General features: G+C 31.6%; 1 protein-coding gene and 2 long non-coding RNA genes across 11 annotated transcripts; 1 reads left to right on the forward strand and 2 right to left on the reverse strand.

Moving 5' to 3' along the window:
- Window positions 1–6,127: 6,127 nt before the first annotated feature.
- LOC121122108 (uncharacterized) lies at window positions 6,128–7,508 on the reverse strand. The gene is made up of 3 exons (XR_005865702.2): window positions 7,371–7,508; window positions 7,205–7,302; window positions 6,128–7,142 (listed from the first exon to the last, which is right to left on the reverse strand). It is a non-coding gene; the product is annotated as an uncharacterized lncRNA (long non-coding RNA).
- A 4,876-nt stretch (window positions 7,509–12,384) lies between these two features.
- LOC121121530 (uncharacterized) lies at window positions 12,385–13,781 on the forward strand. 2 transcript variants are annotated; one of them, XR_011781212.1, is made up of 5 exons: window positions 12,385–12,716; window positions 12,770–12,919; window positions 12,978–13,124; window positions 13,191–13,392; window positions 13,456–13,781. It is a non-coding gene; the product is annotated as an uncharacterized lncRNA (long non-coding RNA). The 2 variants fall into 2 exon arrangements; XR_005865509.2 differs by having other exon boundaries at window positions 12,770–12,915.
- Window positions 13,782–17,154: 3,373 nt separating this feature from the next.
- LOC121121978 (uncharacterized) lies at window positions 17,155–21,103 on the reverse strand. 8 transcript variants are annotated; one of them, XM_071890001.1, is made up of 4 exons: window positions 20,827–21,090; window positions 19,971–20,765; window positions 19,493–19,788; window positions 18,315–18,663 (listed from the first exon to the last, which is right to left on the reverse strand). In XM_071890001.1, exons 2-3 carry the CDS (start codon window positions 20,749–20,751, stop codon window positions 19,556–19,558), a joined length of 1,014 nt encoding a protein of 337 aa, XP_071746102.1. In that variant the 5' UTR covers window positions 20,752–20,765; window positions 20,827–21,090; the 3' UTR covers window positions 18,315–18,663; window positions 19,493–19,555. The 8 variants fall into 8 exon arrangements, with proteins under 8 accessions (XP_040572913.1, XP_040572914.1, XP_071746102.1 ...); XM_040716980.2 differs by lacking the exon at window positions 19,493–19,788 and adding an exon at window positions 17,295–17,426 and having other exon boundaries at window positions 18,552–18,663; window positions 19,971–21,094; XM_040716977.2 differs by having other exon boundaries at window positions 19,971–21,103.
- Window positions 21,104–21,632: the final 529 nt, after the last annotated feature.

Below are 21,632 nucleotides of genomic sequence, written 5' to 3' on the forward strand. Positions count from 1 at the left end.
TTTGAGTATTCATGTATAAAGAAAGAAGAGCCGGGGTTTTTCTTAACCATAAATTATAGCAACTTAAATTTGATGTTGCGGATAGGAACTCAGACGCTCTATAATAGTTACGACTCGTTTAATCTTGAATAAGCATATTATATATTTATTGAGCATCCTGCATATACATACGAGGTAGGGGGATATCCCATAGTTACATACTACCGTATTTTTCGGACGTTCAGTTGCAGTTTAAAAAAATAGTTATATTTGAAGTTATAGTGTACAAAGATCAAAGTTTTAAGATCAAATCGGCGCATTTTTCAAATATCTTTAATTTGTCACTGAGGCCGTTTTTTTCGGCAGATTTACATAAAAATTGGCTTGAATTGTACATATGAATGTTGAGAAAGAGCTTATTAGATGTAACTTTCTCCAGCCAATCACAGCCTGGATCCAGGTAAGGAATCAGGAGCAGAAGTTGACGAAGTAGTTCCTTGGCATACTCGTCATTGTCTCCTTGATTGCATGATATGTTCGATTTGTTTTGGATTCAATGTAGCCTCAGACAAAATAGTCTATCGGATTCAGATCTGGAATTTCCTTCCGAATGAAGTTGTTGTGCTCACTCAGCGGCTGATGACGGATCTGCCAAGCATTAGTGAGCTGTTCTCAAAATTCTTGATTGAAAGCAGGAAAGTGTTCATTGTTTTAAATAACGAACAAGAGCAGGAAGCACTTTTCATCTAAATAGCTCTAATTTTCTCTCATATACATAAGTTACTTTCTTCTTTTTTTTGTTCCTACCTCTTATGAGAAAACATCAGAAAATTGAGAGGTAAATAATAATTGTATAGATTGAAAGAATAAATGGTGGAAGTTATGTCTCAAGGTATGCAAGTTTTTTTTTTCCAATGCTATGTCTGAAACTATCTACTGTTTTGGTTGACGAGTTTGCCTCTCATGTAGCTGGCTACTCTAAGAAAACTCAGATATCGGTTCCCTCAGAGACAGCGTCAGCTCATTCCTGTACGGAGTTATCGTTGCAATAAAAAGCTTTATTTTTTGTAAACGAATTTTCCATACTGAAATACAATTTTATTATAATTTTATGAAGTAAATTGGCATAAGATATCAAAATTTCAAGCAAGGATAAGTTCAAAAACTCGCGAAACCTTAGTTAACGCACAAGCTTAGCTTGATGATAGTGCACAAAACCTCGTAAATACTTGTCTTCTAAGACAGTGGTTCCCAAACTTTGTGTGCCCGAGGCACACCAAAAGCTAAATAAAAATTCATGGACACACTTCTTTTAATTAAACCAATTTTTTGGGATAATTATAAGCTATTGCAAATAATGCATGATTGTCCCAAATCCTACGGTACTCTTGTACTTGAAAATATATTGAATTTGATTGCAATTATAAAGAGTATTCAAATCTAAATCACTTATTGGAGAGGAAAAATGAGCACAGCTCGTTTTTAATTGAGCGGGAGGCCGATCACAAAATAAGTTACTGTCTGGGAGTGCACTCAGGATTTCTTGAGCGGACACATGCTCTGCAGATCTGGGATCATAAGTCTAGAAGAATCATACGATTCTTCTGCATAGTCTAGATTGGAACACCAGTCACATTTGAGACCTACCAAATTGAACTCTCCGTGTTGTTGTAGACAAAAATCATCGTCACTGCGATACGCCAATCATCCATTGTAAATTCAATATTATTTATATTTTGGAGCAGCTCTCGCCATCATGCCAAACTTCAATAAAGTTTATTGATGCAACTACGTTTCCATCACCAAAAGAAGGGACACCATCATATAGCTGCATCATAACAAAATCACCGGCGCATGCAAGCGCCAATTTGATCTTAACACTCTGTAGTTTGGTTGTGAAGTTCCATTTTGACTACTTTGAGGAGTGATCCACTCAACGTAATTTAAATTAAGAAATTTAAAGAAATGAGAAACTAAGTCAAGTTAGAAATCATGGGGAAATAAATCCCAATTACAATTGTTGTTTTACACGGCTAAGATTGCAAAAATACTTACAAGTCAAATAAATATCTTATAACTGAGACATAATACTCTTTGAAATTATCATAGTACAGATTGCGTCCACATGACATCTTTTTTCAAAATAACATTATTTTTTATTCATGGTGAAAGAACAGATTGAAAGTTTTATTTTACACAGTTTTGACAATCATATCAGATATGAAACGTGCTCTGTTGTTCATACACTAAATAAAGCAAACTTCGGTATTTTAATACACAGTGATTTCCTCATTTTTTGCTTTCATTTAAATTACTTTTCATTTAGAGGATTTAGAAGGATAGTTTTGTATATACAAAAATATGGATAATTTAATTAGCTACATTTTTTATTTTATAACTATGGACGATAAGTTGATTAAGTAAATTAGTTATAGCGATTTTTGGAAAAATCTTGTTTTTTTCCAAATAGATTCAGTTCCAATTAATCATTTTGGACAAACAAAGCCCATTCAGCATGACACTAAATCTGATTAAGACAATTTTGGCTGTCTAACATAATTGTTCAGGGGTGTCCGCAGGGGAAGGACTAGAGGGACTGTAGCACCCTCCACAAATAGAGATTTTTTTATTTTGAATAGAAAATGTAATATTTGAAAAAAAAATTAATTCAAAAATTTAATTTTTTGTGAATAGCTGTGGATTTTAGAAATTTTTTTTTCAAAAAATTTAATGTTTGAAATTTTTATCCAAATAATTTCATTTTCCAAATTTTTTAATTTTTTTCAAAAATTCCAAAACCAAGCCCCCCTCCCAAAAAAAAAAGAAAGAAAGAGAGTGAGAGATAATCTTGCGAACGTCCCTGTTATTTGTGAAGAAACTTACGTTCTAAAAACATTGCGTATTTCAAATTATGAAAATGAATTGAAAATATGGTTTATATATTCGAAATTGAAGAATTACTCAATTATAATAAATAAATGGAGTTAAATTTAATTTTATAAAATAATATGTCAGACTCATGGGCATGATGTATTTCCAAGAAAACGTTAGAATCTGGCCTCAAAAATGAAAACACATACACCACTCCATTACTTCTACAGCCTGATTGTCATACGTTATTAAAAAGGAAAGTATCTTGCCATAATTTAAACATAAATTGAATATACACTGGAAATAAGCACATTCTTTTACAATTAATAAATCATTTCTTTTAAATTAAACTTAAAAATATTTATTGTATGTGCGTGAGTTTTTTTTTCTTTTTTTTAAATTTCCTTTATGGAATCCAAAACTGTCAAACAGATCCATTTAAAATTTAGCAAGTAGACGTATAAAATAATCAAACATGTTCCTATAATTTTAACTACATTTAATGCAAACTTGTTAGATTAGAGTATGCATAAAGGAAGGAAAAAACTAAAGACTCATTATAGTTCAACTGATCCACCTTGTTAATCCTATAAAAGGTCGTTGTTTAGACTCACATTAAATCTTATTAATTTATAAACTTATCAACAGTTGGAGAGAATGGCGCAACGAAACAATTTGGTGTAAAATACATTTTTACTTCCCTGTTTGAAGGAAATGTCGAGAGATACACTAAAGATTGCCATGTGTTTAAAATTTATTAAATCTAAGAATATCAAAATGAAATACATATTTTTGAACACTTTTTTGTACTCTATTTGACTGTGAATATACGAGTCTCCTGTCAATTCCAAAAGTTTTATGGCTTAAATTTAAATAAATTTGTTTCTAAAAGTTTGATTTAAATTTCGGTAACATTATTTATAGCCTCAAAAACTCCTGAAAGATACATTCTTGCTGAATTATTCATTTATCTTGTTTCAAGAGAATGAACATTTGAAAGTGGCAACGCATCTTCCCACAAAACGACAATTACTTGGAGATACTCAAACATAACATCATCACCTCAGCGGCTATTATGAGCAGTCATCATTTATGCTCAACTATAATTATGCTCCAAGTCATACGGGCAAAAAAATTCCGGAGAAACATAATAACTACGTCCTATTCTGGGTGAAGCAAATCCAGGTCACCATAATCTCAACCCTTTTGACTTTAGTGTGTATTAGTCCTGTTCAAATTTTAACTTTGTCATTCAAATCATACAAAAATAGAATAAAATACTAATTAAACTTTTTTTCCATGAACAAACCTAAAACTTTTTTTGCCTTTTTGTAGAGCCACCAACATTAAATTTTCAAAGCCCATATGGCAAGCATAGCCGCGGTCCAAAATCTAAATGACTGGTATATTTAGTTTCTATATACCTTGGAAAAGGGGAAAAAGTTCAATATTAAAAGTTAAAATTCGAAAAGGTTTAGTGTGCATTGAATTGTTGAGAGAAGGGCCCGTGGAAGAGGTCTGCAGTTGAATTATTCAATTATCCATATTTATTACATATTTGAGTACTTTAATTATATATGTATATTCTACATGGCATAACAATAATAAATTATACTATTTTTATACAAAGTAGTAGTAATTTGGCATAAACAAGCAGATGTATTGACTATTTTCTGTAATAAATTATTTTAAAAAATTCCAGGTGGTATCTTTGAAAGGAATTTATATCATTTGGTAAATATAAAGATACATCACAAGCCCTACATACTATAAACGTTATATTTAATGTATCTTCTCGTGTACAATACACACATACTTTTTCTGAGTTTATTGTAAAGTTTAAAACAAATTTTTTGGCATAAATATTAGCTTGGTCCACTGTTGTTATATTTATCAATTCATCTCTTCCATTAACGATTTCAAAAAGTGAACTTGCAGGTTCTCAGCCTATATTGTGATTGTGACCAACATATTGTGACTATTTTTAATGATTATGAGAATCATGAAAATTTTGATTATTTACGAGTTATTACTCATCACATTGTATTTTGAATATTTATTTCTTTTAAAATTGATATATGTTTTTGTTTTTCTTTTATCTCATGTTTATATTTGCTGTTAATTTAGAAACAGAAATACACAGTTAATAGAAAATAGATATGCAAAAAATCGACTTACTTTATTTTTTGTTTATTTTATTTGAAATTAGGTTAATATTGTAGGTGGAAATTCACCGGGGGGTGGGGGAATTTTCCAGGAATCATCCCTAATATAATATATAATAAGATAAGAGAAAAATAAACGAACACGACAGAGATTCGAACGGAAGGAGTGCTAATCACTTAATTCTCTGTTATTATTACAATATAATTATACATGATGTACTATTCATATTGGAAAAGACTCCAAGATTGAAGGAACAAGTAAAATGATAAGCCAGAGCGATGATTTCCGATTCGTTATGGTTCAGAATGCGTCTCAATTGCATTTGTCTTCTAATTTGTAATGATCTCGCGTCTCTAGTAGAGCAGGGGTTCCCAAAGTGGGGGTCGCGAGACACAGATGCGGGGTCGCGAAATGCATTCCAAAAAACAAATACAATTTTCACTGATCGGCTGCTTCACGTGAACGAGCTCTGATCTCACTGTGTGCGTCTCTCTGGTCGAGTGAGCGGGGCCCCGTGGCCTGTGTGTGCGCGCACTGTCTGGGAGAACAGACACGCACAAGCACGCACGCATAGTGCATGTGCGCGTGGCTGTGCGCAACATTATAATCCACCTCCAGTGTTGTTGGGGGTCGCCAGTCTCTGGCACCGTTATTTTGGGGGTCGCAGGCTGAAAAGTTTGGGAACCCCTGTAGTAGAGCACAAACCGCACACACTTCTGCACTGAGTTTAACAAAGCTGGTATTTTTGAAATACGTCAGTTAGGGAAATTTATTGTTATCATGTTTCAGCAAGAAATCTTGGTGCATCTCCTTTATTGATAGTTCATAAAGTAAGTTAAGACGATTGGTTTCATACTCTCGTCTATAATGGGATATGCTGGGATTGTAACTCATTATTTGGGATACAACAATAGCTTTCAAGGAATGTCAGCCGTCCATTTTTTACTGCCTGAGCTGGGGTTGCGAGTTATGACCTGGAGCTCTTTTTTTGTAGTTACAACCAAACCAGATCTTTCACAGAAACCAAGAGCCCCAAGAGAGAACTTTTTAGAAAGCTTTGTCAATTCTCCTTGTTCATTTGTAGGTAGATCGAGTAATTATGGACAACCTAAAATATTCGAAAAAATTATATAATTTAATAATAGTACAGAAGTAAAAGTCTTGATTAATTAATTTATCACTTATGTTTTTTATTAATTATATGTCAAATAGCTGTATTTTGGATTGAAAAGTAGGAATAACATTCGAATTAAGATAGGTTCTGAAAAACTAAGAAATATGAGAAGACGGAAGGCAATGAATTAGTTGCAAAAGGACAGGAGAGGATATCATCATAAGATTGAAGGAGAGGCGGAAAGTTATAATATTGATGGAGTAATGGAGGATTAGCAGGGGTGAAATCCAAGAAAATAACTGATACTGATATTAGTAAGAATAAAAAGAAGAGGAAAGCGGTTAAACGACGATTAAGACGTTGCAATTAGAAGAGAAGAGGGTATTTTGATAATGAAAGATGAAGCATTGGCCCAGCTGTTTCAAGTAGTATTCGACTAGAATGTGGAGAGGTGAATGTTCGATATGTGAATGACCATGCGGTTCCTTTTGATATCTTAGAAGGGAGAGTAGGATCCAAGGCAGTTTCTGTTGATGTTATTGATGGGAAAATATTGATTCATCTTAGAAGAAAATATAATCCATGACTTAATAAATTTGGAAGATGTTAAAAAGGCTGACAATAGAACTATTACAAGTATTTAAGTAAAAAGTCTTAAAAATGTTTGTGCTACTGATTTCTGTGGCGAGAGACTTATTAAAATAGTCAACAACCTTAAGCAACATTTTCCAATAATGTTGCATGTCACTTGTTTCGCTCATAATCTGAACAGATACCAACACTCATATCTCTTAAGTGTAATTTTTCTTTCTTAATTCTGATGATCGAAAACGATTGATTACCCTGTCGACCACTTCCATTTATTCTCAATGGTATTGATGAAAATAGTGATGCAATTAATAACGATAAGGTTAACGATAACCTCTGTTATAGGAATATGTACGCACAACGTTAATGTGTTCTGATGAATAAGGCCGCAACACATTTTCGTCGAGGTTATCATCAATAAAACCTACATAGTACAATCAATATAAGAAACTAAATAATAAGGATTAATATTATACTCGTATCTACCTATATTCATAATTATCATAGGTTATTTTGCATCTTCATAATAGATCCTCTTCATATTCCATAAATAATGATTAATTACTCATTCTAAATAGTAAATACTAAATATGATTAAAGAAAAGAGTAAAGATCCATTAGATCCAATATTCAGAACTGTATTTGAGGCCACCTTTTCAGTGTTCAGGTTAAGCCCGAGTCCTCATCCTCCTAGTCTTTCTGGTTCTGAGTCCAAGTTATCATGCTCCGGGTACATTGGAAAATAAGTAATGTCCGGATCTACCTGTAGTCTCGTCTAAGACAAGAAGAATATTAAACTGAAATGTCTACTGATGAATGAGGCTGCTACAATTTTTGTCGAGGTTATCATTAATAAAATCTATATATAGTACAAACACTATAAGAAACCAAATATTGAAACATACTTTTAATATTATACTGATATCTACCTATATTCATAATTCTCATTAGTTATCTTACATATTCCTTCTAAATACAGTCAGAAACCGTATCAGTCATGTAGTAAATATAAAGAAAGAAAAGAGTAAAGATCCAATATTGAGAGCTGTATTTGAGTCCACCTTTTCAATGTTCAGACAAAGTTTGAGTCCTCATGCTCCGGGTATTCAATTTCTATAAATAATGATTAATTACTCATTCTTAATAGTAAATACTAAATATAATTAAAGAAAAGAGTAAATATCCAATACTCAGAGTCCAACTTTTCAGTGTTCAGATCCATTCCATGTCCTTATGCTCCTCCGGGTTTTTCTGGTTCCTAGTCCATAGAAAAATAAGTAATGTCTGGATCTACCTGTAGTCTCGTCTCAGCCAAGATATCCTTTCACACAAGTTATTCCTTAATTTTTTGACAACTCTAATTTACTTTTGGACTCCAATGACTTTGTGATGGCGTAGTGAGGATAAAAAGGAATAAAATTAATAATGATGACAACACGGTAAATGAAAATAATATTAAGGCAGGGAGCACTTGCACTGCATCAGGTGACAACTGAAAAAATCCGGGCTGAGGAGCTCATTTGAAAAGAGGAGCGCTTATTTTGTAAGCAATGTCTAATTAATATTTGATCGATATATACAACAAATGAATAACTAGCGTAATAACGCTATCTGAAAGATAGCCCATGAAATATTAAAAAGATTTTATGGATATTTAGTTTGTTCTTGTTAAAATTATAAGCTAAAACGATTTAGTATACACCATAAATATATAATAGGTAAATTTCTATTATAAAACCTGCTTTGCCTACAACTATTTTTGTTGTTTTCTGTTCATTTGATGTAAATATAATAAACCTTGACCATCTTTTGACAGACTTGAAAATGCATCATATAATTGACCACGTTAAAATACAGATTTTGGTAGATATAAAGCAATTTTTTCAAATGTTTGACCCTGTGATTTAATTATTGTCATTGTCATTGCTAACTTGTCATGTTCCTTCTTCAACCATAATGAAGATACATACTAATACTAACTCGCTAATCCTCCTCTTCCTTCATTGACCTAATTCCCTTTTGTAAATGGAATTTGATATACATTCTCCGTTTTCTGTTAGTACAATAATTCATTTTTGGGATTTTTTATGGTGCATTTTTGAATCGACACCCCCATACCTTAAACAAAACTTTGAGACAGAAATCAGAAACAGAAATCATATACACATATAAATTATTTTAATACAATGTAGGAATATAATTTGTAAATCTTCATTTTATTTACTAAAAGAGACAATAAATAGTCAATATGCTAATAGTAATCACAAATCAGGGCGTTCGTAGGATTATATTTGTGGGGGGGGGGTGCTTAGTTATTATTATGATTATTTTTAATTATAAATGTTTTCCTCCGCTACAACTCGTATATTGTTGTTCTTAGCCTAAAATGCTGGAGAAGATTACACGTGCGAAGACTGGAAAGCTTAGCCGATTCATCTATCTTCACTTCACCTTGAAATGAGGATGAGATTCTTCTTCATAGTCCTCCTACAAAAGAGGGATTCAATAAGTCAAATTTAACTCCCGGTTCCCAGCCATGAAACACAATTCATTTATTGGGAAGTGGATTCCATTAAAGAGTGAGGACCCTCATATCTTCATACGGTAGGTTTGTAGGCAAAACTCTCCATAGTCTCCCTCATTCAGTCATTTATTTTGTAGAGACATCGACAGGATTCGGGATCCCCATCTAAGTTTTCATACAACTTGATTAACAACCAATGTGGAAACACATTTCAGGTATGAATTTATTTTTGAGCAATATCTACACAGATGCCGTCGGAATTATATCGCGGAAGAGGAATAGCTCTCAGCCTCTAATCACACCATTAAAAAATATCACGTTAAGAAGGACTCGACTCCTACTCCACTGCAAATCGGGAACTCATATCCATGAATTAATCCCTTGACACTAGGATGGCCGGAAATGTGTTATACCTTCAATGGCCAAGGTGTCCAAAATGACTACTTAGCTTATTACATGTGAATAAAAGTCTGATTTTTTTAATTTTTTTTATTAGATAATCTCAAAAAATATATAAAAACAATAAAATATAATTCTAGTTATTTACATGCAAACAACATAATATGTAATTTTTCTTCCTCTGAAGAAGAATCCCATCTTCATTTTTAAATTAAGATTAAGGAAGGTCTTCGTACGTGTAATCTTCTCCAGCATTTTAGGGTAAGAAAAACAATATTCGAGTTTCCAAGGTCCAAAAAAAAACATACACAATTCCATCAGTAAAATATCACTTCACAAGAATAAAACATGAAAATGGCACTGCAGCTGTCTGCTGATATTTTTCTGTCTCTAGTCCTTTTCTTCCGGTAGTCCTTGCTCTACGCCATCACAAAGTCAAAGGAGTCCACAAGTAAAAATTACTAATTTAATCAGTAATTACGATAATGTTGCCTGTTTGATAATACAGTCCATAAAAAATGAGATCACTTGAAAAATACAAAATCGAATAAAAATCCTTGGAGATGCATATTTTTAAATGATTTTTTAAAAAAATTAAACGTTGTATATTATTCTATAACATAAACTATACTATTTCTCATAACTATTTATCATAAATATGTTATAAGGATCTAAAGAAGAGTGTCGTTTTTCATCATTTTTAAGCCTAAAATGGAAATTAAGAACAAGATACAGAATCAATAAAAACTAGGAATGTACCGATACCAAATTTTACACTGTTCCAATTCTAATACCACCTTTATGGAAGACTTCGATACAGATTCCTTATTATGGATAAAGGAAATTCATACAAAAATTGTTTACTTTTTGAATGTTTAACTTTTTATTGATTACGGATAGGAAAAAACATATTCAAATGGCTATTTCCTTTTATTTTATTGGTTCGGCCAACATGAGATCAAACGGTCTTGAACTGTCTAAAGTTCCTAACTGAGTTTTATATGCTTGCCCTAGAAATTGTAATATGTATAAAGCAGTGCTTGAGTCCGGTCTTTTTTAATGGACCCGGACGGATACTGATGACTCAGAAAATATGGACTCGACTTAAGTTCTGTTATAAACAATATTATTCAACAAACATACAAGAAATAAATATTTAGTCTAAAAGTTATTTACTGGTTTGTTTCAGAGTAAACCGCTCAACCCAACTCCTAACCGTTACAGACTTTTTGAACGACTTATGAAGTTATGATACAATTCAAATGTAGGGGGGATTAAAAATGTGGTTAAAATTGTTACTTTCTAGTAAATTTCCTGTATAAACCAGCAAATTTGTATAATCTCTTAGTGTACATCCCTCCCGCTCTTTTCTTTTTTTGAATTTGTCTGAACGACGTCGTCTAGTCTAGCTATTTTATTGAGTTATAACTTTAATTTTGTCTCCAAAAATGAGCTCAAATAAGTCATATTATCCATATAAATAATTATGAATAGGTATAAGTGGAATCGGCATTATTGAGCCGATTCCGATACTAAAAAAAACCGATTCCAATACAAATTCGGATGCATGGGTACATCCCTAATAAAAAATAGTTTTACTCAAGGTTATACCGTCCATAACTCGTGTACGACTGATGTTTGACTTCCACCACGCTTTTAATATTGACGTCATAGTAGATGAGGGGTTGTATGTTTTGTAAAGATCTGTTTTTCTTGCCCAGCAGTTGGTACAATACATTATATTGAAAATTCTAGCAATAGTGACGTCATAGACTATGACTGGTTCTGTGTTTTGTCAAAGCCTGCCTGTTTTGCCCAGCTGTTGGTACAATACCTCAGATTGACGATTCAAACAAGCCCGATTACATGAAGGTCTAACCTTGTATTTCTATTAACTTTGAGTTTTACAGAGGTTTCCTACTTTTAATTTGCTGATTGTTTTAAGAGTAAAAATTGACTTTCAACTATAATAGTCCCGAATTACTATAATCCCAGATAATACAGACGACTGAGAGAAAAACTCAAATTAGTTTTGTATTATGCGCTCAAAGATGAATTCTTTTTTAGCCTGAATTTACTTGTACAAAATTCGTATTCTCCAGTGTTATTCTCGATTCATGTTGGTACTTTAGAAAGAAAAAAAAATAATAATTGAAAAACTAAATTTTTCATGAATTTTTTTTCTTCAAAAATCCAAAGTTATTCATAGACAATTACATTTTTTAGAAAAAAGTTCAAAAATCCATAGCTATTCTTAAAGAAAATTCAAAAATCCATATCTTTCTCAAAAAAAGTTTAAAAATCCATTGCTGTTCACAAAAAATTTAAACATTAACTTTCAAAAATAAAAGTTTTTTGGATAAAAATTTCAATTATTAAATTTTTCAGAGAAAAATTTCAAAAATCCATAGCTATTCACAAACAATTAAATTTATTGGAATTAAAATTTGTGAAATTTAAGTAAATTATAAATATTAAATTTTAAAATAAGAATTAGAAATTCCTTAATTTTTTATTTATTGGGGGTGGGGCTACAGCCCTCCGTGCTCCCCTTGCATATTTTACTTCGATATCTTTCGAAGATTACCACCATATACTTTTTTTTTTTAATGTCTGTTCAATTTGTGCAATTTTCACACCCTTAATTTCAACTTCATTCCCCTTTTCAACTCCGGTAAATCCCTTTTGTTATTATTTAAGCAGATTTTCTCTTTATTCCTTTGCTCCTCCATTTTCTTCTATCAGTCTTCTGTTGATTTTCGGGTCCTGAGCAATAGCTCATTCAATGGGCGGTTAAAGGAGATCTTACTTCATGACTGAACAAGATATCATTTGTTGATATATCAGATTTTGTACTGTTACGAAAATCCTGAATTACACTCGTTAATTCGTCAGATATACATTTTCCTACTGTTTTTAATAAGAGGTTCTTCATACACTACACGAAAATCAATTAGTCAGTGGATAATAGGATGAAGAAGGTCCTGTTATACTCATCACATCTTCAAGAATGTCTGAAATTCCGTAGAACCGAACTGAGGGCCTCAATTTGTTCTTATTTTGACTGGAATTCTGGTATCATAAAATATTTTCCTTAATGCAACGATTACTAATTACTTCTCCCGAAGATGGAACTGTCTTGAATTCTTCGACGTGAGAATATCGAGAAATTTGATCACCATATACCAAGTAATATATTCCTCCATACTCAAACAGATCTGCTGACGTTGGCCTTATATATATCTGGTCCCTCATTATCGCTTCTTCTTGTAAAGTAGGTAATCCAGTATTTTTTAAATGTTCTTATCATTTCTTCAATATCTGAATTCCTTCCAGGCGGATAAATCATCTACCTAGCTTTTCTTTTTGTATATCTATACCTCGATGAGAGCAATGCTATTTCAAGATTATCTTTCTGTTCATTTTTTAGAAATACCAATCGATTTCTAAATAAAACTAAGCCTTCCCCAGTACTCCACTCAGGTAAAATTTTAATGCAAGGTGTTTCACTTGATCTCCTACCTTATTATTTTCTATTGTATTTACTAGGTCGATATTCTTGATCTCTTACAAGATTTCACGAATATCCTCTACTAATGGATAAATTATTATCTCTTCTCCTTCTGATTGAATCATTTCAATCTGTATGGTAACCAACTTCTTCTACAAAATTTTGATTGACGTCTGGAGATGACACAGGTGCCCTAGATAATATGTCCTGGATCATCTTTCAAACTATCGTCAAATGATGGTAGGTTTCATCTTGACCTTCTCTATCGCAATTCAATTCTCTTTTTCCTATTAACTTTCGTAGGCATTCATTAAAATTTTCTACAACTCCATCTTCAATGTCCTACCGATATATTTCGTAGAGTTTCTTTTGATGAAATTGATGGGGCAATATTGAGTATTGGACTAATAGCTATCGAAGAAAATCATAATTTTACCTTTAATGGTTATGAGGTGGTTAATCCTCTAGAAAACGCCTGGCTAGATTCAGTAAGAGATCTATAAGAATAATCTCCGTTCAGTGTTGCCTAAGGAAATTATATACTAAATTTAGTTTGAGTGCATTTAATTTTTAAATATACTAGTTATAAACCAAATAAAGCTTATGAAATAAAACTATACATCAAGGTACTTATTACTTTGTATTCTATAATCTAGTATCTCAATGACTAGTGGTAAACAGTTTCTTTATTCTGTAGGGTTTTTTTTCGCTAACCTTTTTTGCAATGTTAGACCCTTTTTTGCCAGTTTTTCTGTATATATTTAAAATAGAGTTGGTGTGTGTTCTTTATGGGAGCCCACACCGTTGGAACTCGGAGGCTGAATTTTTGCATGGGTGCCTCTCTTCAACCTGCTCAGGTTAAAACCGGGGGACTAACTTTCAGAGGGTGGTGTTGTTCTATACCCAAAGCACAAAAGTTGTTTTTGGAGCTCAAGGAGACTAGATATGGGGTTGAATTATATATCAAAAAGTTACTTACGTTTCAAAAAACAACTGTACGAATATCTACGTTTTCTAAATTTATTTAAAATCAAAAATAAGTGAAGATTACACTTTGGGTTTTTTTTCCAGGTACAAAAAAATATATTTCCAATGGAGCATTGGATTCTAAGATAAAATACAGTTTTTAGAAATTTTTCTGTAAATTCGTTTATATATAAATTTGTAAACTTAAAAATTTGTTTAACTTAAATGTCTTTCATTTTCTGAATAACTTTCCAAAATGTGTACATTTTTTCAAATGACTGATAAAATTAATTGAACGGAACGCCGAAAAAGTGAACAGCTTCCAAGCCTTTTTCTTTATAGTAGAATATTCGTTCAATCGTGAATGAATGTCTTAAGATTTTTGTCTGATTGATTTATTAGTTTTATATTATCGAAATTAGCCCCTGATTTTATTTAATTTTACCCTCCATGGTTGAATTTATATTAATTTTTTGCAAACATTTATTTATTATTTTAGACAATTAAAAATGTGTTTGATATGATTAAAAACTATAAAATAAATCGTTTATCTATCGTTAAATAGATTTTTCTAATTATTTCGTTAAAGATAATAAAATGTTTTCCAAAAAAAATCTGGGTTAAGATACTTTACATAACTTTGGGAATAGTTTATACATACATATTTGACGTTACATTAAAACATTTGTAGTTACATACATGTTTAACCCTCAGAGTTGTCACATTTACTTGGGAAAAGTAGTCCGACCACTGATTACTGACAATGAGTTCTGCTAAAATCTGGAGTGTACCAAGGATCAAGGATCCTTAAACTCGTGTAAGTGCATCTTTCATGCTTAAAAATCAATTGGTAAGACCTAATTGACTTTGTACAAAATGATACTCTTTTTATTTCATTAATATTCGAGAATCTATGGCAAGTCACGTGCTACAATTAATATCTCTTCAGAGTAACATTTTTGAACTGAAATAAAAAAAAATTGATTAAAAGTCTGGCGTAGAGTGAATGTTTCAACCTGGGATTGCTACAGATATTACCTTTAACGTTTATCCGTTAAAGTTAGGACTCACTTTTTTGGGAAAGTTTCTTTTAATCCGAAACTTTTTTATTTCAGTTCAAGAGTTGTAATGATGGAAGGTTGTAATATTGTTAAAAGTCAATTAAGTTTTGACTTTTGATTTTCAACCATAAAAAATACACTTCCCCCTACGTGAGATTATACGATTTACCCTTGGTTGACTCCAGATATTAGAACTCCTCGTTCTACTGACTACTTCTTCAAAAAGTAACTTCAATGACTACTTGATCTTCAAATTAACTATGTTAGACTCCTTTTTACTTAATGAGTTACATTCAGTAGCTGTCTGGATAGCCTGAAAAATATAATTGATATTTTTATACCTACAAGGTATTTTATTAATTATGTCATCTAATAACATACATAATGTGGGGTAAACATTATGGATTTCATTTTGTTTTAGGTTGCTTACTTACATTAATTATATTTGTTTTAATCCTTTTCTAATGATTATGAAAATTCTGTTCCATCTTCATGAATAGTGTGATGCAAGAAATTTTAACTAGCTTAAAGATGGAACATACCTACACTATGGAATTTGAAAGCCCTGCAGTCATCTTGGAGAGATCATCTTTCACAGACAGGGCCTTCTGCATCAGAGCTTCAAGTGTGGGTAGTAAAGTCCCATAAGGGCAGTTACCTTGTAAAATGTCCAGTACAACACTCAGAGGCTTCATGGTGGTGAAGTACTCATGCAGGAACTGGCACTCTTTGTCTTGCACTCATGGGATTTCTGAAATTCTCTTTACAGCATAAAAAAAAGAAGAAGGAATTCCACGTAGTAAGTGTTGGTATAAGGAGCTTTCAGCGGAGTAAGAGGCAGCTGGCTATCACTCTGATTCTCTGAGAGGATTTCCAACATATCTAAAAAAATGTCCCCATCATCAACAGGATGGACTCTTCCTCCTCCATCTCATCATCGGACTCTGTGACAGGCTGATAATCTTGAAATGCCTTTCGACAAAGTTAGATCCATTATCAGTCACTTTTGCAACTACTTTGTTGAGTATTCCATATGAAGACTGAATGTTTTCGATTTCTTTACCAATAACATCATACGTATGTCTACCCTTGAATTCTCTTAAATCCCAATGCAGCCTTGTGGCCTTCTAATGTGTATCTACTTATCCAGTAGAGCGTTACTCCCATATAGCTTCTGCTTTTAACTATCCAATTATACGCGGTATTTGACATAAAGTCGACTTCATTCAGCATGGCCATAACATGTCTCTCCATCTCTGCATACTCCTTCTCAGGTCAGAAGAAAAATATGTCCTATGAGGCACCTGAGCGGCATTGATGGTAGGGGTTTTGTTTATAATAGTACAAAAGGAAAGCAAGTCAACTGTTTTTAAGGGAGCATTTCCTCTACAACCAATTTATTCAACTCTCGTTACGTAGCCATCATCACCACCATGACAGATAATGGTGAGAGAGGGGTACAGTGTATGTGGATATTTTTGTGTTAGCGAGGTGAAGCTGTGTTCAGGGTAGTGAATAAATTCAAATTTAGTCTTTGTTTCATTTGTTTTTTAAAATAAAAATGTAAGCAAATATTGATGAATTTACAATTTTAGTCAAAAGTTCAAGAGCTAAGGAACGCCATACCTGAATGAGACATACTCAAAAGTCCCAATTTTTTGCTACAGAAGTATAGTTCTACGATTAGAAACGTAGAAAAATAGGGTGATCAAGAGAAAGAAAATAAAAGCATGATTTTTTTAAAGGCCCACAATAAGAGCCACCCTACTAATTATTATAGCTATTTAGTATATGACTATATTAGCTATTAGTATGCAAGTCTTCATAACTTATTACTTGAAGCAGAAGCACACTTGAGTGTATGACAAAATTAAGAATAAGCTGTTGTGATAATAAAGAGTAATGAGGGTTTTTTCTTATTATTATTTTATTTTAATCATCATTATTTCATAATTTTAAGCATACACAATGCAAAGTTATTTAAAATAATTTTTCCTGGGATAATTGCTTAGAAAAAAAACACTCATAATGCTGACAAATTTTGACATAGTTATAACAAAATAATATAATGGTTAAGAATATAAAAAAATAGACAAACAAGGATCAAGTTGAGGCGGGGAACTGGCAAAGAGTTTGAGGCATTGCATAGATGATCTGTACAGCTGCAAATGGTGGCTGTTGCTTCTCCAAGAATCAGTGTACTGCAGGAGTCTATCCCTCTACCCTTTCCACATGTCTTTGTCGTCACTATAATATAAAAGAAGAAAATATTGCTAGATTAATCATATTTAATAGTATGCGCTTCACTGAAAATCAAGCCGATAGATGTATAAATAAAGCGGCGATAAGTTGGTAATAACCTTGATCTAATTTGCAGCTCTTAACAAACAGGCATGTAGTTAATGTTAATGGTCAGCTTAGATTTTCAGTTCTTACTAAACAGTTAAAACCATAACCGATTAATTGAACTGACAGGGATGTCCACAAGATTAAATATGTATTTATATATTTTTTTTTGGGGGAGGAGGGGGATTGAAATTTTTTGGAAAAAAAAATAAGAAAAATTAAAATTTTTCTGTAAAATAAATTAGAAAAATTAAATTTTTCTTCAAAAAAATTAGAAAAATTAAATTTATCTGTAAAAAAATTAGAAAAATTAAACTTTTCTGTAAAAAAAATTGAAAAATTAAACTTCGTAGAAAAAAAAATCATAAATCCAGAGCTATTTACAAAAAAAAAAAATTTTTAGAAAAAAAAATTTAACTAAACTTCAAATATAAAAATTTTCGGAGAATAATTTCAAAAATTACTAGCTATTCACAAAAAATTATTTTTTTTTGTAAAGAAAGTGGAAAAATTAAATTAAATTTCAAATATAAAATTTTCTAGTTAGAATAAAAAATTCCTTACTTTGGGTGAATTTAATTTCCCTCCAGCCCTTCCCCTGCGGACGCCCCTGACTGACAAGTGTAAAGTATAAGCTATTCAAACTTTTCAATTATCTTTAAAAGTTTCTATCATTTTTATGAATTTTGTAGCTAAGTAGTTGGATATAAAGTCAAAAAATATTCAATTTCTAAGCTTAAACAATATGATTTAATTTTGAATCAAATATAATGAGGAGACATTATATTATTTTTAGAAATGTGAAAAAAGTACCTTTATTGTCAAATATAGCACATATTTAGTTCCAATTCAAAAAACATTATTTATTTGATTTTATATAACATTTATATTAATATTTTTCATAGTCGTAGAAGACGGGGGGAGCAATGCCCCTGCCCAATCGTCTACATATAATATTTAATATAACCAAACAATTAATAGTAATTCAAGAAAAAATGTAGTAATACGAGAATATCTTGCATAGACCAAAATAAATTTATCGCAAATGAGTTCAATAATCCAGAAGTTATCAACCAACTTCATTTCTATGGTTAATTGGTAAACAGTTTTCTGGTCCATCGACGAATAACTTTAAGATCTCACATGAAAATAAAATAAATCATTTAGTAGAAATAATCTCAGTCCAAATCATTATTACATGACTATCAAAATTTGTAGACTAGTTAATTGTACGGAAAGGGTGAAACATAAATTATACTTTTTCGGTGAATTAGTATGTACACATAAAACTCTTATTGACAAAAAAATATGTCATTAAAAGGTGTAAAGTTTGACTGAATATGACCCATTATTAGTTTTAAAGAAACAACACAAAAGATATGCAAGTTATTAACTCCAAATCAAAAACTTCTTTTCCCTTCCATTTTATACGCATCTCAAAAGAAATGGTTGAAATAGAAATATATACGATAATTAATAAGGCCAGAAAGTTTGAAATTAAACTAAATAATTATTGCATCCTCATAAAAAGATAAAAGAAAATAAAAGGACAAATGAAATGAAGAAATTTAGATATTTTAATGAACGTCTGAAGTAAAAAAGATCCCATTGAATTAGAAAAAGAAGATATTTTTCATTAGAATTGTAGCAAGACGTATATAACATAACTTCAAAATAGAAAAATTATGATAATAAAAAAATTGGAATCTTTATTAAATTAACGATCACATTCGTGAAAATTTAAACAATATGTCAAATTATGTTACTTAGGGAAAGTGTCATCCAGTTCTTCAGTCAATCAATAAAGAAAAAATATATAATTATCTAGCTATGTATGTGCAAAGTAATATAATATCACTTATCAATAATGTACCAAAATACATTAAGGATTTAATAGGGATATTTCATGAGGAGTTATTTAATAATTGATATACCTATTTTATAGAACAAAATTAAAACTAATAAACCTTGTTTTTGAGGAGATTTTTGTTGCTTCATCTAAAAACTTGGGCACCTTCAAAAACAACGCTTTAGCCTCTATGTTTAATGTATTGGTGGTTATAGAGACTTTTTCTAGTCTTGTATGTTTTCTTGCAGATGGAGCAAATAAAAAACCTTATAACAATGTGTCTACCCTCAACGTGATTATGCATAATATTCTGATGTTGAGTGGTAAAGCTACATAATCTGCATTGATATATCTTTCTCGTTGCTTTCTTGGAGTAGAGTTGAATAATTTCTTTATTTAAGGTTTCATCACAGTCTGGAATCGAAAATATTAAATTGAACGTTGATTCAATTACTAGTAAACTTAGGTATTTGGACTCCAACATGAGTAAGTCCATGTTTTGAAATTACTCTATAAATTATATTTCATTTTATGAGGATTTATAGTATTGTAAGTACTTTATCCCACCTCTATTATTAAATAAAGTAAGTGCAAACCTTGGTTTTGTTCCGATGAAATACATTCTAAAGCCTCCTTATTTCCTTCCATTTGCTCAGATGTCTTTTGAGTAAATTCTAAAGTATTGCTCTCATCCAGTACACAGCATTCTACATTTTCGGTATTAGGCAAAGATTTAGAGAGGGAATTGTTTATATCATCCCTTACGATGGAAATATTACGAGAATCATTATTTGTTTCCATTTGTTCAGATGCATTTTCAGTAAATTCTATAGTATTACTCTGTTCCAGGATATTACATTCTTCTTTTTCCATATTAGGTACAGATTTGGCAAGGAAGTCGTTTATATCATGCGATACAAAAGAAGAGTCGTGAGAATCATGAGATGGATATTGAGTGATATCAGTTGAAAAGTTGGAGGAAGTAGAGGGCTGAGATTCACATCTTTTTCGGGGCGTAGAATAATTTGAGAGACCCTTAATTTGAAACTCTTGAGCAATGGAAATGAAATCATCGAGCTCATCTTGACCCACACTCACTTCACCATAATACATAAAGGAAAGGAGTAACTCCAAATAATAGAAGTTGATCCCTCTCAAATAAATCAGGGGATATGTCTGGATGGGTGCAGATCCAATGATGGAACGAAATTTTGGGGAACATGCACAAAGAATAACCTTGTGAGCCTTGATGATCTTTGATCCAGAGATGAGCGTTACATCAAACAGTTCCTCATTTTGACGTAGATCCGAAAAACCTTGTTTGAAATTGGATTCGTACTCATTCCATCGCAGACAAAGGCGTTCCAGAGGTCCCATTTTGTTTTATTTAGCTTGAAATATTATTAATATTCATTGACGAAATTAAAATACGTAATTTTTTATGATAGATACTATTTAAAATATGATAAGATGTTGTTGAGCTAGATCGTTTTTGTTGACGTGACAAATTGCATAATAATTCCGGTATTATTAGAAAGTTTTTCCTTTATAATTGAAGTTGAAGCCATAGAGAAAGTAATTACCTTCTCTATGGGTGAAGCTAATTGGTTGCTCTTAATTAAAATATAAGATAAATAAATGATGTGTTGTTTACTAAATGGATACTCGCACTCGAAATTTTATTTATTGTTCTAGAGTAGAAGACATCTTTGGATTTGAAATTAACCCTGAAATAGAAGAGGGGGCGCTCTAGAGAGGAAATATTATGTACTCTTTTTGATATTTTACGAGTAGACACACAAAAAATATTATTCCAGTTAATTCCTATTATTTCAATTATATCGGATTCAATAAAAGTAGATAATATTATATATATATATTTATATAATTATACTTCGATAAATTATCAATTAAGGCACCTTATCTTAAAAATCCTTCTTCAAATGATGGGGAAAAAATATTCATATTTGACCCAGCCTATATTTTTTAAAATTTCTATGATAAATTCGTCTTCCCATCTTTTGAAAATGACAAAATTACTGCAAACTGCAAAATGAGACGGTGTTAAACCTATCTTTAAAAAGTAAAGAAACATGGCTATCAAATATGCTCATAAAATATCTGCCTCAGGACAGAGAACGGAAAATGGATATTCTAGCACGGCCATAACCTAAAACTTACGACAATGACATTAAAGTCCCTTTGGCTACCATGCTGTAAATGGTGGTGCGGCTGCAGTTCAGAACCTTGGCAATTTC

The sequence above is a fragment of the Lepeophtheirus salmonis genome, chromosome 7 (genome assembly GCF_016086655.4).
Source record: "Lepeophtheirus salmonis chromosome 7, UVic_Lsal_1.4, whole genome shotgun sequence".
Classification (NCBI taxonomy): Eukaryota; Metazoa; Arthropoda; class Copepoda; order Siphonostomatoida; family Caligidae; genus Lepeophtheirus; species Lepeophtheirus salmonis.